General features: G+C 31.3%; 1 protein-coding gene and 1 pseudogene across 1 annotated transcript; both read right to left on the bottom strand.

Annotated features, from left to right (window-relative positions):
• Positions 1–2,020: 2,020 nt before the first annotated feature.
• Positions 2,021–5,560, bottom strand: LOC25500237 (MLO-like protein 1; annotated as a pseudogene).
• A 4,815-nt stretch (positions 5,561–10,375) lies between these two features.
• Positions 10,376–13,733, bottom strand: LOC25500239 (MLO-like protein 1). The gene is made up of 13 exons (XM_013588587.3): positions 13,408–13,733; positions 13,028–13,296; positions 12,742–12,858; positions 12,593–12,653; positions 12,402–12,502; positions 12,224–12,298; positions 12,059–12,147; positions 11,868–11,917; positions 11,481–11,521; positions 11,133–11,342; positions 10,965–11,032; positions 10,814–10,874; positions 10,376–10,717 (listed from the first exon to the last, which is right to left on the bottom strand). The coding sequence occupies exons 1-13, from the start codon at positions 13,598–13,600 to the stop codon at positions 10,490–10,492; spliced, it is 1,563 nt and encodes a 520-aa protein (XP_013444041.1). The 5' UTR covers positions 13,601–13,733; the 3' UTR covers positions 10,376–10,489.
• Between the last annotated feature and the right edge of the window lie 853 nt (positions 13,734–14,586).

Below are 14,586 nucleotides of genomic sequence, written 5' to 3' on the forward strand. Positions count from 1 at the left end.
TGTTTATAGTTGGTATTGTTGTTTGTGATTGAAATACATGACTTTTTTTTTTTTTTTTGAAAGAGAAATATATAACTTAAAAAGTCATATTTAATACATGAAGAATAAGTCTTTGTATTATTTGCAAAATATATATTAGTGGTTTGTGCATGTATTTTGTGATTGAAATGCATTACTCCAAAATCATGTTTAGTTCATGAGCCTTTCTTTGCTATCTAGATGTCTCCTAATGGACCTTTCTTTGGACAGACTCATTAACACTATGAGGTCCATATGCCTCACCTGTATCAGGCGTGTGGAGCTTATCATGTTTTTTTTTTTTTTTTTCATTTGCAACAATAGTCAAAACACTACTAATCCCCGTGATTAATCGAGTTTATTTTAATTCCAACTTGCAACTTTGTTACGTGTAGGATAAATTATGTTATATATAATCAATCATGCACTAATAATAATTTTATGCTTCTCTCAAAAAAAAAAAAAATGCTTGATTCTACTATTAATCTTAATTCCTTTTGTTAATCCATTTATTCTTAAGAGTATAGCCCCCACACTCTCATAATCACTCTGTATTTACCCAAGAGCATTTAGATGAGATGGAACGGGTCTCTTCTAGCTTAACCAAGGTCCTGGGTTCGAATCCAGCCTTGGGCATGCAGCAGTGTTAAAACTCTTAGGGAGAGCATGTCGTCCATTTGGGTCCCACAATGCTCGAGGGATTAGTCTCCGCAGTTGCGCGCGGAGGATACCCGGTTTACACCAAAAAAAAAATCACTCTATATTCTCTGAGGCAATCGAAACTTGAGTTCGTAACGAGCCACGTGACACAAAAAGGCTAGAAACACTACAACTTTTCCATAACTATTGTAAGAACCGTGTGAATATTTTCTTTTAAAGTTTATAAATTCTTAATTAGAAATTGCAATATGTGCCTAGTTGAACTTATAAAATGATTGGAAAATTTTATAAAATGTGTCACCCAATAGATAAAAATAATGGTTAAATATAATTTTCGTCTCTGCAAAATTACCAACCTTCGCTTTTCTTCCACATAAAAGGACACGTTTGCGTCCTTATAAAATTTTCATACATGCGGTTTTAATCATACTATTAAGTCAACATGTTTCCCAAAAAAAAGTCAACATGTATTTTTAAATGTGTTTATGCATATATATATTTAGAAAATTATAAAAGTTTTCCTGCAAAAAATATCATTCCTACAAATTTTATCTTTGTGAATAAACTACTTACAAACCTTCAGCACAAATAATAACATATAGGGTGATAAAGGCCTCCCTGGCGCAATCATCGGTTGTTTTAGACCTCAAGATAGTATTTAAAACTAGGCAAAAATCTTAATTTGTTTTTTGTTATTAGTTGTAACACATACATCATTGATCTTTTTTTTCTTGCTCAGGTCCTTTATATATTAAAATGTGTATAATTAATCATTTTGTTCATTTTTTTTATTAAAAACATGAAAATAGATAAAGGAAATCGTGAACACATGAAAAAAATTTGTGCACCCAAATACACATCTAAGTTGCTTGGATGTCTTCACTTCCATCTTCTAAACAAAAAAAATCAAAATCTCCAAATTTCAAGACCCTAAATTTACCGAACCCAGAAAAAAAATCCCCAACTTATTGTCTTCAGCAATGCTCTAGTTTCGCAAAAAAATCCTTTAAATCCTAAGTTGGGGATTTTTGGTGATCTACGGGATTTTTAGTATAGAATTAATGGGTGGAACTTACACATATTAAATGTAGAGAAAATAAACATGTGAAGTTTGAACTCGTGTTGTTTAAAAAAAAAGGGTTTGAACTCGTGTTCCAACGTATCAAATATCACGTGGGTCTTCTACCATCTAAATTGCATATATATATATATATATATATATATATATATATATATATATATATATATATATATATATATATAATGTGCCATTGCTCATTTGATACCAAAGTAAAATAATCCATTTATAATATATGTTAATTATAAATAAAATGTTACATGTTCATACAGACTGTTGATCTTTAGGGACAATGGTGTTGTCTTCTGGAGCAGGTGCCCTTCTAAACACAGATCCTAACTGAATGTTACTGCTTGCACCACTGTGAGTACTTCCTTCACCAGATTGGTTATTATTACCTCTTAATCCTTTCTTCTTTGCCTTTTGTGCCCAACCAAGAAGACATGTTTGTATTTGCTCATCAAATATGGCTTTCTTATAGTAAGTTCCCATCTACATTGTGTAAAAAATTATCAATGTCAATGACGATTTTTTTTGTATTAATTTTGTACTCAAATACACTTTTGATACATCTATTCTTGCCGATTCATTATTTTAGTTTAGAGTAATGTTAGCAAGGCTCATTTTAACACACTTTTTTTAATATTTACTCTTTTATCCGATAAAATGGACGTTGGTCTCACCACTTTAGGAATGAGTTCCACATATTTTTTTGAAACAAATGGAATGGGTTTCACATAGAGTGGTGAGATCCACATGAATTTCACCAAATAAGAGTGCGTTAGAAAAAATATGTTAAAATAAGTGTCGCTGGTATTACTTAATTTAGTTATTCCATTTCTAAATCACAATTACACTCCAAGTTTTGAAATTTCAAAGTTTTAATCACCATTGAATTTGGAACTTATTTTCATTGATATGTCAAGTTGAATAATGAGTTAACAAATAAAAATAAAGTTGTAAGATAGTGCATTATTCAACACATAAAAAATAAGCTAAAAGTAGTAGTGGGAAAATTTTCTAAAATTATAAAATTGAGATACTATATTTTCATATTAAGAAATGGAAAATCATAAAATTTTCGGAATTGTTTTTTCTCACTCTCAAACAAATCCTTGAAAACAAAATACAAATGTAAATAAAATGAAGAGAAAGGTTTAAGAAAAAATAACCGAAACTCACCTGTGTGACAATTGCATAGAGTGGTAGGGTACTATAACTACATATGACCTGAATCAATAACCTACAGCATTAATAAAAAAATAAAAGGTGTAAGAAAAAGAAAGAAAAAAAAGGATAAAGAGTAGAAAAATTGAGATTCAAAATGCACAAAATATTGAGAAGTCACAATATATATTAAAAAAAAAAAGTATATTGTTTTTTTTTTTGAATAATAAAAAAAAGAGAGTATATTGTTGTTACCCAATAACGAGCCTTGGAATAGTGTAATGAAGTTTTCCCATCATACATGAATTAAAGCCAAATGTTACCTGAGATACACGATCTTGTAAGGTTATAATCATTAAAATAATGAAGAGAAAGAAAAAAAATGAGGAAAATAAAGCATATCAAAGAATGCCATAAATTGAGTTTGAGACAAATATGTTTTACCAGTATCCAGAAAAAGAATGCTATCTCAAAAGAATTTTGGAAAAGGATCAAATGAATCAAGAAGAGGACGATGCGAGGACGATGAAACCAGAAGTGATCATCTGATGGTTGAACAACTAATTTGCCTTGTATGGCTGAATGCTTCTCAGCCACTTCATGTGCTAATTGAATTATTACATGTTCAAGCTTTGTTCCCACAGCAAGTAGTAGCTGAAAAATGCAAATTAACAAAAATTTACATTTATATGCATGCACATAGATTATAATAGTTCAGGTGGTTCGACAAAGATCTATGACCTATTCTATTTAAAGCAACCCAAAAGTATGAAGACACTTACAATGACAGGAATGAAAGCAACCCAAAAGTATGTGTGCCAACCTGAAACAATAAACATAAATCTTAATTTTGATTGTTGGACAATGACATAATTGTGACTTCTATTGTTCCAAGTCTTTGTATCATACCATTGATATTAAGCAACATAAATATGACCACAAAGATCCAAAGATACCAACTGCAACCATTAAAATAAAATGGTGAGTTAGTGACAAGAGAGAATCAACAACATTACAATATAAGTTGCACAAAGAAAATTTGGCCTACTTATTATTGCTTATGATTGATGAAGATTTTGATAGTTATAGAAACTTTGCATATCCACATACCTAATACCAACAACGTTTTGGAAGTCATCTTCAAGTGCACGGATCATGTACTTGTGAAAATTAAACTTTGGATTTCCCCTACAATGAGTCTAAAATAGAAAAACAAAATTAATAATATGGTTCAATCATATATATAATTGCAAATACATAACATACATATCTTACCATAATGAAACCACGCCTTAATGTCACATAATCCAACTTTGTCACTGATCCATAAAATTGCTTGAAAAATGATTTCTGAAATATAAATGAAAAATTACAAGGCATAATCAACTACAATATTAATAGTCAAAGACAATATGGTAAAACCAGAAAAGTATAATCAACTACATATAATCAACCTACCACCCATCCCATTATAGCATAATTTTTGCCAAAACCAGTAAAACGATTCTTTATAAAAGAATGCTGATGAACATGAGTCACCGTATCCGTCCATTCGGGTGCTGCATTAGACCGGTATGGATAATATAAAGTTTAATGAAGACAGAAAATATCAAGATATTACACCATAACCGATCAAATTTGTTTACCATGTTGTGATTCATGGTTTTCATCTGCAACAATAGAATTTTCCCAGGGCTTCCATCGACGAATCTATTAACGACAATGATACTTATTAATAAAGAAGAGTTTTTCACGAACACAATTTGTTATAATAAAAAGTATATGATTAGATTAGATACTCACATTTAGTCCTCCAAAAATAATAGTCAAAACACAAGAAGTCACATGAACAATAGCTAGGACAAAAATAAAGATATGCAGTTTATGCAATGCTTCCACAGATAATAGAGGTACTTTTCCCTGAAAATAACATAATCATACAAAATATGATTAAAGTGAATAAAATGATTAAATCATCAAATCAAAATTGTCTAAACAAATTAAGAATGGTATATGACTTTGTCCCTTGAAATTACAAGGTCAGGGCTAATAGACATAATTTCAATACCTTGGCAGTGCAGTATCCAACTTTTTCATCCGTGAATCCGAATGGATCATCACCACCGCCACCGCCACCAAGAAGGCGCCGAGCAGTGCCAGAAACAAGATCCGAAGAGAAAAAAGTCTGAAAATGTGAATTTTTTTTCATCTCTTCTTCTTCTATCTCCTCAAGACTACAAGGAAGCATATGATAAGTCCACTCATCAGGAACACAAATTTTTGTTATCCCATTTTGTGTTATAGTCAGAAATAGAGAAATGAATCCCAACAGCATCAACTCTGCATAATAAAATAAAAATCATAAAAACCAAAAAATAATTAAAAATCATAAAACTAAACATAACCAAATTTTCAAAATAATTAGGTCATTATTATAAATAACCTTCTTTAATTTTCTGTAGGGCTTGATAAAGTGGTTTTTGGTTTTTCTTCTTAAGAAAGTTGCCAAGACAATGAAGAGAACATTCAGCGGCGAATGAAACTGCGACCGATGACGCTGCAAACAAGGGCAACAATCCATGTAGGAGCATATTGCAAATCGGGTCCTTCTTCAACTTGTCCTCCACCATGACCCATGTTGTAACTGTGTTAAACAGTGTTTGATTTGAACAATATTAACTTACTTGGCTACTCTTTTGTTATGTGTTATATATAATGTTGCAACTATAACCTGTGACTTTAATTTGTTACGCGTAGGATAATAATGTTACAGATAGCGTATCAATCATACACCAATATTCTTGTGTTTCTGTTTTCAGAAGAATAGAAAGTTTAGATTTAGAACTATAATCATCAATCATGCACTAATAATCCTCAAAGAAAATCAATCATGCACTATTTTTTTTATTTTTTTGACGAATAATGCACTAATTATAATATTTCCATTTTTTTTATTCATTATTAATTTTAATTACTTTTGATCATCAATGCTTTTATTGAGACCATCACAAATTATGTTAATCATTTCAGCTACGCAATTTACGTTTCTTATATGGGAACTTCTACGGTAAACTCACAAAATGAGGTGTACCGGTACTCTTTTTGCATAATTTTATAAATTAACGATCATTTTTTACAAAATAAATAACTATTTATCAATATTTATATTTTATAGAACATCATTTCATAAGAAAAAACATCATTTCATTGTTTATAAGAATTATAGTAATTTTTTTACATATTATCGTAAAATATAATCAATATTGAGTGCTAAAAATTCAAAAAAAAAAAAAAATTTATTTCGTTAACACTTTTGATGAATAAGATTTAGTTATTATAAATATAAATGATAGAAAATAATATTTTTCTTCAAAAACAACTCATTTAACCATTAATTTAAAGAGTGGATGTACAGGTACACTCAAATATATTGGGTGTACCATAGAATTTGCCTTTTTATATAGCACAACTCTGCACAATAGACTCAGTATAATGTATAATTACATATTGTAATCACAAGATTATAAAGTATTATTAATTTTAATTTGATTTAATTATAGTTTTAATGTCTACAATGAGGCTCTGGACGATTAAATGGATCTCACGTGTGCACGTCACCCTTTATAATTTGTGATAGACAAATATCTAACTCCTCCATCCCGACGCCTAAACATGATTTATAATTTTATACTAACACATCACTCCTTATAAATTTTTACTAACAAGCACCTAATCGTAAACACTCTTTATCATTTTTTTTATTAGGCATTAAATTCGATTTCTTCATTACAAATTTTGAAATTAGAGTCAAAATCCAATTTGATTCTGACAATTTCCTCTCGTGTAATAATCATAGACTTCTCAAACTACACCAAATCAAACTTCATTTACTTTAAACATTTCTCTCACTAAAACATAATGCTCTCCCTCACTCTCTCTACAATTCAGATGAGTCTTCATCTCTTCCGGCCACACGTTGATTCCAGCGCGGTGGCCGGTGGTGGAACCACCGCGCCGGAGTTCAAAACTCCGTCCAAATCAAAAAGTTTTCATGGTTTTAGACATCCTTTTTTGTGTTGATTCCAAATATCGCCTTAGATTTCTCAAAAACAACTCACACGTGCGTAGCTACGAGTAAAAAAACGAAACAAAAAGAGAAAATGAAACTACCTCCTGTTCTTCACAGATCCGTTTCACATTTTGGTCTTCTTCTCCGATCCGGTTCGGATTTGTTGTTGTGTTGAAGTGTTGTTCCGATCCGGTTCGAATCTTGTTGTGGTAGGTTGTATGAACTCTCCCTCTACCTCTTCTAAACCGATTCTGGATTTATTGATGAATTCGAGAGTGATAGATGATGTTTATGTGATTTTATGTGGTTTAGTGTTTATGATGTCCACGGTTTCAGATCTGAAGTTCTTACTAGATTCGAAATCTTTGTGATGTTAGAGGGATTTATGGCTGGAAAACTGCTGGAAACCATTAAGTACATCTAATGGTTTTGGAGTACAACTGCTGCAAACCATTAAGTACATCTAATGGTTTTCCACATCAAAATGGTTTTGACATTCCGGTACAGTGATGATGATGAACGACGGTGTTGATGATGAGATTGAAGATTCTGGAAACCATTTCCACAGCAAAATGGTTTTAGCATTCCGGTACGGTGATGATGATGAACAACGGTGTTGATGATGAGATTGAAGATTCTGGAAACCATTTCCACAGCAAAATGGGTTTGGAGTACAACTCACAGAAACCATTACCACAGCAAAATGGTTATGGCATTCCGGTACGGTGATGATGACAGTGATGATGATGAACGACTGTGTTGATGATGAGATTGAAGATTCCAGTGGTGATGATGATGAACGACGGTGATGATTCAGTTTGTTTCCGCGTTTGGTTCGTTTTGTTTGATTTCGTTTGGGGGTGTAGGAAGCAATTATGTTGGGATTCATGCACGGTGCATAAGGATTTTCTTATGCACCATAACCGCTCCCTATTTTTGCTAGGTGAATAGCCACAATAAGTGGCAAATTTCTTTTTTTTTTTTTTTTTTTTTGACAAATAAGTGGCAAAATTCTATTCAAAAAGATTTAACTTTGCTGCATTTTCGATACTTGTCGAAATCATGACCCCTAATCATGAATGTGTCCAAAAAAATCTACTTTTTATGCATGAGTGCAGGCATGGATACAATGTGGGGGCAATGGGGTCAAGCGACCCCACTTGCCTCCACCTGTGTATTGTATTTTATTTAACCCAAAATTAGATATATATCTAGTTTGGCCCCTCTTTTATAATTTATTACACTACAAAAAATTACAAAACTAAGAAGGATTTCATTGAGTGTTCTAAGAGCACTAGTTAATAAATCAAAAGAAGTAATTTTATTTTTTTTTTATAAAAAGTTGTTATAATTATTATATCGATACAAATAACGCTTATTTTTTAGATAAAATTTTCTTTTATGAATTCTTTAACCAATTATCTTAGAGCATATCGTTGGCAAGACCATAAAACTATTATTATAATATAAATTATTCTTATATTTGTTGAAAAAGGTTGTGACTGACGCTACGTTGGTGGTGAAAAAATTATGGTTATATTTTTTATACTATGTTAAAAATGGACAAATATTTTAAACATATCAACATTTTAGGGTAAATATAAATATAACTTGTATAATTTTCGCACGCTTACGCATGTATAAAATTTTATATAAATTTTTATGATATAACTTGACCCCACTTATTAAATTTCTCGATCCGACTGCGTGTGTGTATATATTTTTTAGTTCTTTACTTTTTTTAAGGAATATTTTTTAAACTTTAAATTATAACTTGGTAACAAATATTCATATAACTTTACACGCAGCGGATGTTTTATTCGTAATTTTTGGGAGAAAAAAATCTCATTGAGCATGTACGGATTTCATTCACTTTTATTTTGGTAACACTATTTATGAAATTTGTGAGGTAATTTAATGAATAAGTTGGTCCCAAAATAAGATGAGGAATCAAATTACATCGTCTTTAGTAGAGTTTGGTAGCTCAACTAGTTTGAACTAAGGGTTAAAGAATGAGACGTTTAAAGTTCAAGTCTTAGCAAAGAGGGATAACTAACATAACTAAGTGATTGGACTCGGGTGTTTAACGAGCTCTCCTAGTACGAATCGTTTTATGGAGAACCCAATCGTTTTATGGAGAACCCGAGTTTGATTTCTGGAGCGAACTCCAACCTTATCCAAAAAATAAATAAATTACATCAACGCTATAAAGGTACACCACTGTCATAACTTGCTTCATTAGCAAGCATGTGATGTTATATCATCGGTTTAACATAGTTATATGCAACTTGGTATTTATAAGCATCAGTAGAAGCTTCAGATTCCACTAGAGGTGAGACCAGTTTTGCAGGCCATAAGCATGTGATGGAATCATTGACGATGAGTTGCAGTTGCGGTCTCATGGACGTATAGACTTATAGAGGGCGAGAAATAACATCTGAGACACTAAACTCATGGTTTGAAGCGAGAGATGAATGAGTTAAAGTGTCCAAGAGAGGGTCGTATCATTCATTAAATAATTGTGAAGTGTCCCTTCGCGAAATTAAGCATTTTCCATTTGATAACATGTTTTTATTAAGCATTTCATGATATAACTAATACTCTCTTTGTTCATAATCTTTGGTACTTTAATAAGGTTTACACACATAGTTTAATTACATAGACTTAAGGTGGTTATTTATTTGGCATCAACTAGTGTTCGCACCAACTATGAAAAGGTGATAGCAACAACTAGCATCGACTATGAAGAAGGATGGGAGGTTGGTCATCCAGTGTAATATCTCAAACCTCGTTGATTCTATGAACACTAAGAAATTCTGATATGAATTAAAAACTATCATTTTGACTCTTCAAACCATGGAATTTTCCCAAAAGGCTTGTTTCCATGCGAAAAAGTTTAGTCTTTTGTTAAATTCGGCTTTTCCATTGCATAATGACAATATGGTAGTTTCCATCTACAATGGATAGTTTCAAGGATGCCCGGTTTACTGAATTGAAATACCTCCTCAACAAGGGTGGTGTTGATGTTGAGAAGTCCTTCCTTGGTATACAACTTTCTTTCTTTGAGAAGTCGAGGCTTTATCAATCATTTGTAGCTTTTTTGGCTTTCTGTTTTGTTATGCGATTGCGACCCTTCACTTTTTAAACACTACGTATTTGAAGATGATATATGATATATCAGTGATATATGCTCGACGTGTATATTTCGTTTTTATTTGTTTTGGCATGTTTTTCTTTTGTGAGAAAGTGCTTTTATGGTCCACCTTGTCTTACATATGTACACCTTAAGTGATGATAAACTCAGAGATGTTAGCATGAAAATGAATTAAATTTCTTTATCAAAGTTAGTGAGATGTGAGCACCCTCATATATTTTACTTATAATTGAGAGCTGACAATTGCATATAACTCTATTGATTCAAACAAAATTTGTTTTCTTGATATGTCCCCATCATTTAATCTTTTCCCTATAAACATTTTTGTTACATGACTACATGTTCAAACAGACTCATCATTTTTAGGGACAAAGGCATTGTTTTCTGGGGCAGGTCCTCTTCTGAACATCGACCCTAGCTGAATGTTAGTACTTCCACCATTATGAGAACTTCCCTGGACAGAATGGTTGCTATCACCTCTTAATCCTTTCTTCTTTGCCTTTTGTGCCCAACCAATAAGTCGTGTTTGTACTTGATCGTCGAATATGGATCTCTTAAAGTGAGTTCCCATCTACATTGTGTAAAAAATTATCAATGTCAAAAGTTCTCAACTTAAAGTTCATAATATTAAAATTTATTTTGTTTGTGGAAAACGACTCAAACTCACCTGTGTAACAATTGCATACAATGGTAGGGTACTATAACTACATAGCACTTGAATAAATACCCTACAATATTAAAGAAAAAAGTGTAAGAAAGAGGTAAAAAATATTGAGACTTAAAATGCACAATATATATTAATTTAGTATTGCAGTTACCCCATAACAAGCCTTGGATAAATGAACTTGACTTGTCCCATTATACATGAGTTAAAGCCATATTGTATCTGAGATGCACAAGCAGGTAAGGTTAATGAAGAGAGAAAAATGAAGAAAATAAAAGTATAGTAAAGAATGTCATAACTTGAGACTGATTAATATGCTTACCCATATCCAAAAAAAGAATGCTATCTCAAAAGAATTTTGGAAAAGGATCAAATGAATCAAGAAGAGGACAATGCGAGGACGATGAAACCAGAAGTGATCATCGGATGGTTGAACAATTAATTCACCTTGTATGGCTGAATGCTTTTCAGCTACTTCATGTGCTAATTGAATTATTACATGTTCAAGCTTTGTTCCCACAGCAAGAAGAAGCTTAAGAATGCAAATAAGAGATAGAAAAAATTATAAGATAAATGGTTTGGAAAGTTGTTATCAAGTAAAGTAAAATAAATGTGTCTATGCATATATTTTAATAGAAAATAGTCAGAAGAAAGTTATGAAGACACTTACAATGACAGGAATGAAAGCAATCCAAAAATATGTGTGCCAACCTGAAACCATGAACAGAAATCTTAATTTTGATTGGAAAATTGCATAATTGTGACTTCTATTGTTCATATAGGTTTGTAAATAACTCATCACACTAGTGCTTAATTACAAGATATATTATCTCTCAATGTTTAAAAAATCAATCAGAACGGAGATCAAACAAACTACGACTCGGACCAGTTCAACGAGACTCTACTATAACCAGGATTAAGCCAATTCAACCGGTTGAACCGGTCGCTTTGGTTTGTAAAACAATGTTATCTACAATAATAATCATATGTCTTAAGGTAGAAAATATAGGTAATTGAGTTGAGACAAAGAACAAAAGTACCAAGTCTGGAAGCATACCATTGACATTAAGCAACAAAAATATGACCACAAAGATCCAAAGATACCAACTGCAACCATTAAAATAAAATGGTGAATTAATGACAACAAAGAATACATAACTTTACACTATAGGCTGAACAAAGAAAATTTGGCCAATAAATTACTGATGAAGATTGTAGTAAATATAGAAACTTGATAGAAGCGCATACCTAATACCGACAACTTTCTTGAAATCATCTTCAAGCGCACGGTTCATGTACTTGTGAAAATTAAACTTCGGATTTCCCCTACAATGAGTCTAAAACAATAAACAGAATTAATAATATGATTCAATCATATATAATAATGGCAAGATATGCACACTAAAATCTTACCTTAATGAAACCAAGCCTTAATGTCACATAGTCCAACTTTGTCACAGATCCATAAAATTGCTTGAAAAATGATTTCTGATGAAAAAAAACGAAAAAGTTAGAAGGAATAACAATGATGTCAATGAAAACATTGTACTAAAACCAGTAAAATACAAGTATCTACATATAATTAACCTACCAACCACCCCATTATGGCAGAATCTTTGCCAAAACCAGTAAAATGATCCTTGATAAAAGCGTGTTGATGAACATGAGTCACCGTATCCGTCCGTTCGGGGGCTGCATTAGACCAGTATGCATGTTATAAAGTTCAATGAAAACAGAAAAATATTAAGATTACACCATAACTGATCAAATTTGTTAATTTACTTTGTGATTGATTGTTTTCATCTGCAACAATTGAGTCTTCCCAGCGCTTCCACCGACGAATCTATTAACAACGACAATACTAATTAAAAACGAAGATCTTTTAACAAACACAATTTGTTTAGTAAAAAGCATATGAATTAGATACTCACATTTAATCCTCCAAAAACAATAGTCAAAACACATGAAGTCACATGAACAACAGCTAGAACAAAAATAAAGATATGCAGTTTATGCAATGCTTCCACAGATAATAGAGGCACCTTTCCCTGAAAATAACATCATAATAATACAAAATATGATTAAAGTGGAAAAGATGATTAATTCACCAAATCAAAATTCTCTAAATAACATCAAGAGAATAAACATGATAAGACTGCAATCGTAATTTAAAACCTTGAACAAAATGTAAAGGACCATAACATGTAATTTCAATACCTTGGCAGTACAGTATCCAATTTCTTCATCTTTGGACGAATGATCGTGATCGTCACCTAGAAGGCGCTTAGCAGTGCCAAAAACATCCTTGGAAGAGAAAAAAGTCTGAAAATGTGACTTGGATGGTAATTTTGTTTCTTTGACTTCATCGTCCCCATTAATACTACAAGGAAGCATATGAATAGTCCATTCTACCGGAACACAAATTTTTATCATCCCATTTTGTGTTACCGTTAGAAACAGTGAAATAAAACCCAAAATCATCAACTCTGCATAACAAAAATAAATAAAAATCATCAAACTCATAAAACCAAACATATCCAAATTTTCAAAATCATTATATCATAATTATAACAGTAACAAAGAAAACAAGGAAAAACCTTCTTTGATTTTTTGTAAGGCTTCAAAGAGTGGTTTCTGATTTTTCTTCTTAAGAACCTTGCCAAGATAATGAAGAGAACGTTCCACCGCGAATGAAACAGCGACGATGACAGTGCAAACAAGAGCAACAACCCATGTAGGTGTAAATTGCAAATCTCTTCCTTCTTCAGCTTCTCCTCCACCATGACCCATGTTGCAGTTGTGTTACTCTTTGTTGTGTTTTATGTTACAACTGCAACATGGGACATAAAAAACAACAACTACTGCACTATTTCTTGTTCTAATGTTGTATTGTTCGTCCAATTAATCTAACTTTATATAATACAAGTGATTGGTCCATTTTGTAGTCAAAAAAGTTTTTTTGAGGAAAAAATTTCTTGATATAGTACTTACTTACATTAATTGATACAACTCAAATAAAGACAAAATCCATTAATTTATTTTTTATACAAAGACAAATTTTTACTATAAGTTCAAAATCTTACGCGCTAAGATTTTATAAAAATAAAAAAAATAAAAAGTTTCCATACTTTCATTTAAGATCAGTAGAGCCTTTTTGTTACATTTTTTTTTTGTGAAAAAACATATTTATTTAAAAAACAGTCACTGTCAGAAGTTTTCCTCAGTTTCTTACCGGTTTAAAAAAAATGAGGATAGAAACTTTTGAGGAAAAACTAATATTAAAATTGCTTTATATGAAAAGCTTTTTGAGTAGCTTATGGAAACAAAATCATTTTTTATAATTAATTTTTTTCATAAAAAAAATAAAAAAAAATAAAAAAACATTTTCGTTATGATAGACATACACAAAATAACTTCTAGTTTTTTAAATAATAATTTAAACTATTGTATAACAAAATCACTTTTTTTTTTATATGAAACCGCGTAACCCGGGCAAGTATGAATAATTTAGACTAGATGAATTCCTTAGTCTACTCTTATAGTAAAACATTTATTTATGAGTTGAAATTTGAAAAGTATAGATGGCCTATTTAATCCAAATACCCCAAAGTCGTAAACTTACAAATAGTTTTGTTAACTTAATTAATTGTTCATACTCTACACTACTATTATTGGAGTGTGTTTCTAGTATGAATCATCTTAGGCTAAATAATATTCCCTTCATTCCAAGTATATGACATTTTTTACTAAGTCACTTTCACTAATGAAGTTGATAG

The sequence above is a fragment of the Medicago truncatula genome, chromosome 8, assembly GCF_003473485.1.
Source record: "Medicago truncatula cultivar Jemalong A17 chromosome 8, MtrunA17r5.0-ANR, whole genome shotgun sequence".
NCBI lineage: Eukaryota > Viridiplantae > Streptophyta > Magnoliopsida > Fabales > Fabaceae > Medicago > Medicago truncatula.

What these genes read in the sequence shown, in the direction of transcription:
- LOC25500239 (XM_013588587.3), bottom strand. Translation starts at nt 13,600, where the DNA reads ATGGGTCATGGTGGAGGAGAAGCTGAAGAAGGAAGAGATTTGCAATTT. An exon ending in CTGCCATAATGGGGTGGTTG is followed by an intron (nt 12,299 to 12,401) that starts GTAGGTTAATTA and finishes TTTTTTCATCAG; the next exon opens with AAATCATTTTTCAAGCAATT. An exon ending in TTGCTTTCATTCCTGTCATT is followed by an intron (nt 11,343 to 11,480) that starts GTAAGTGTCTTC and finishes TGCATTCTTAAG; the next exon opens with CTTCTTCTTGCTGTGGGAAC.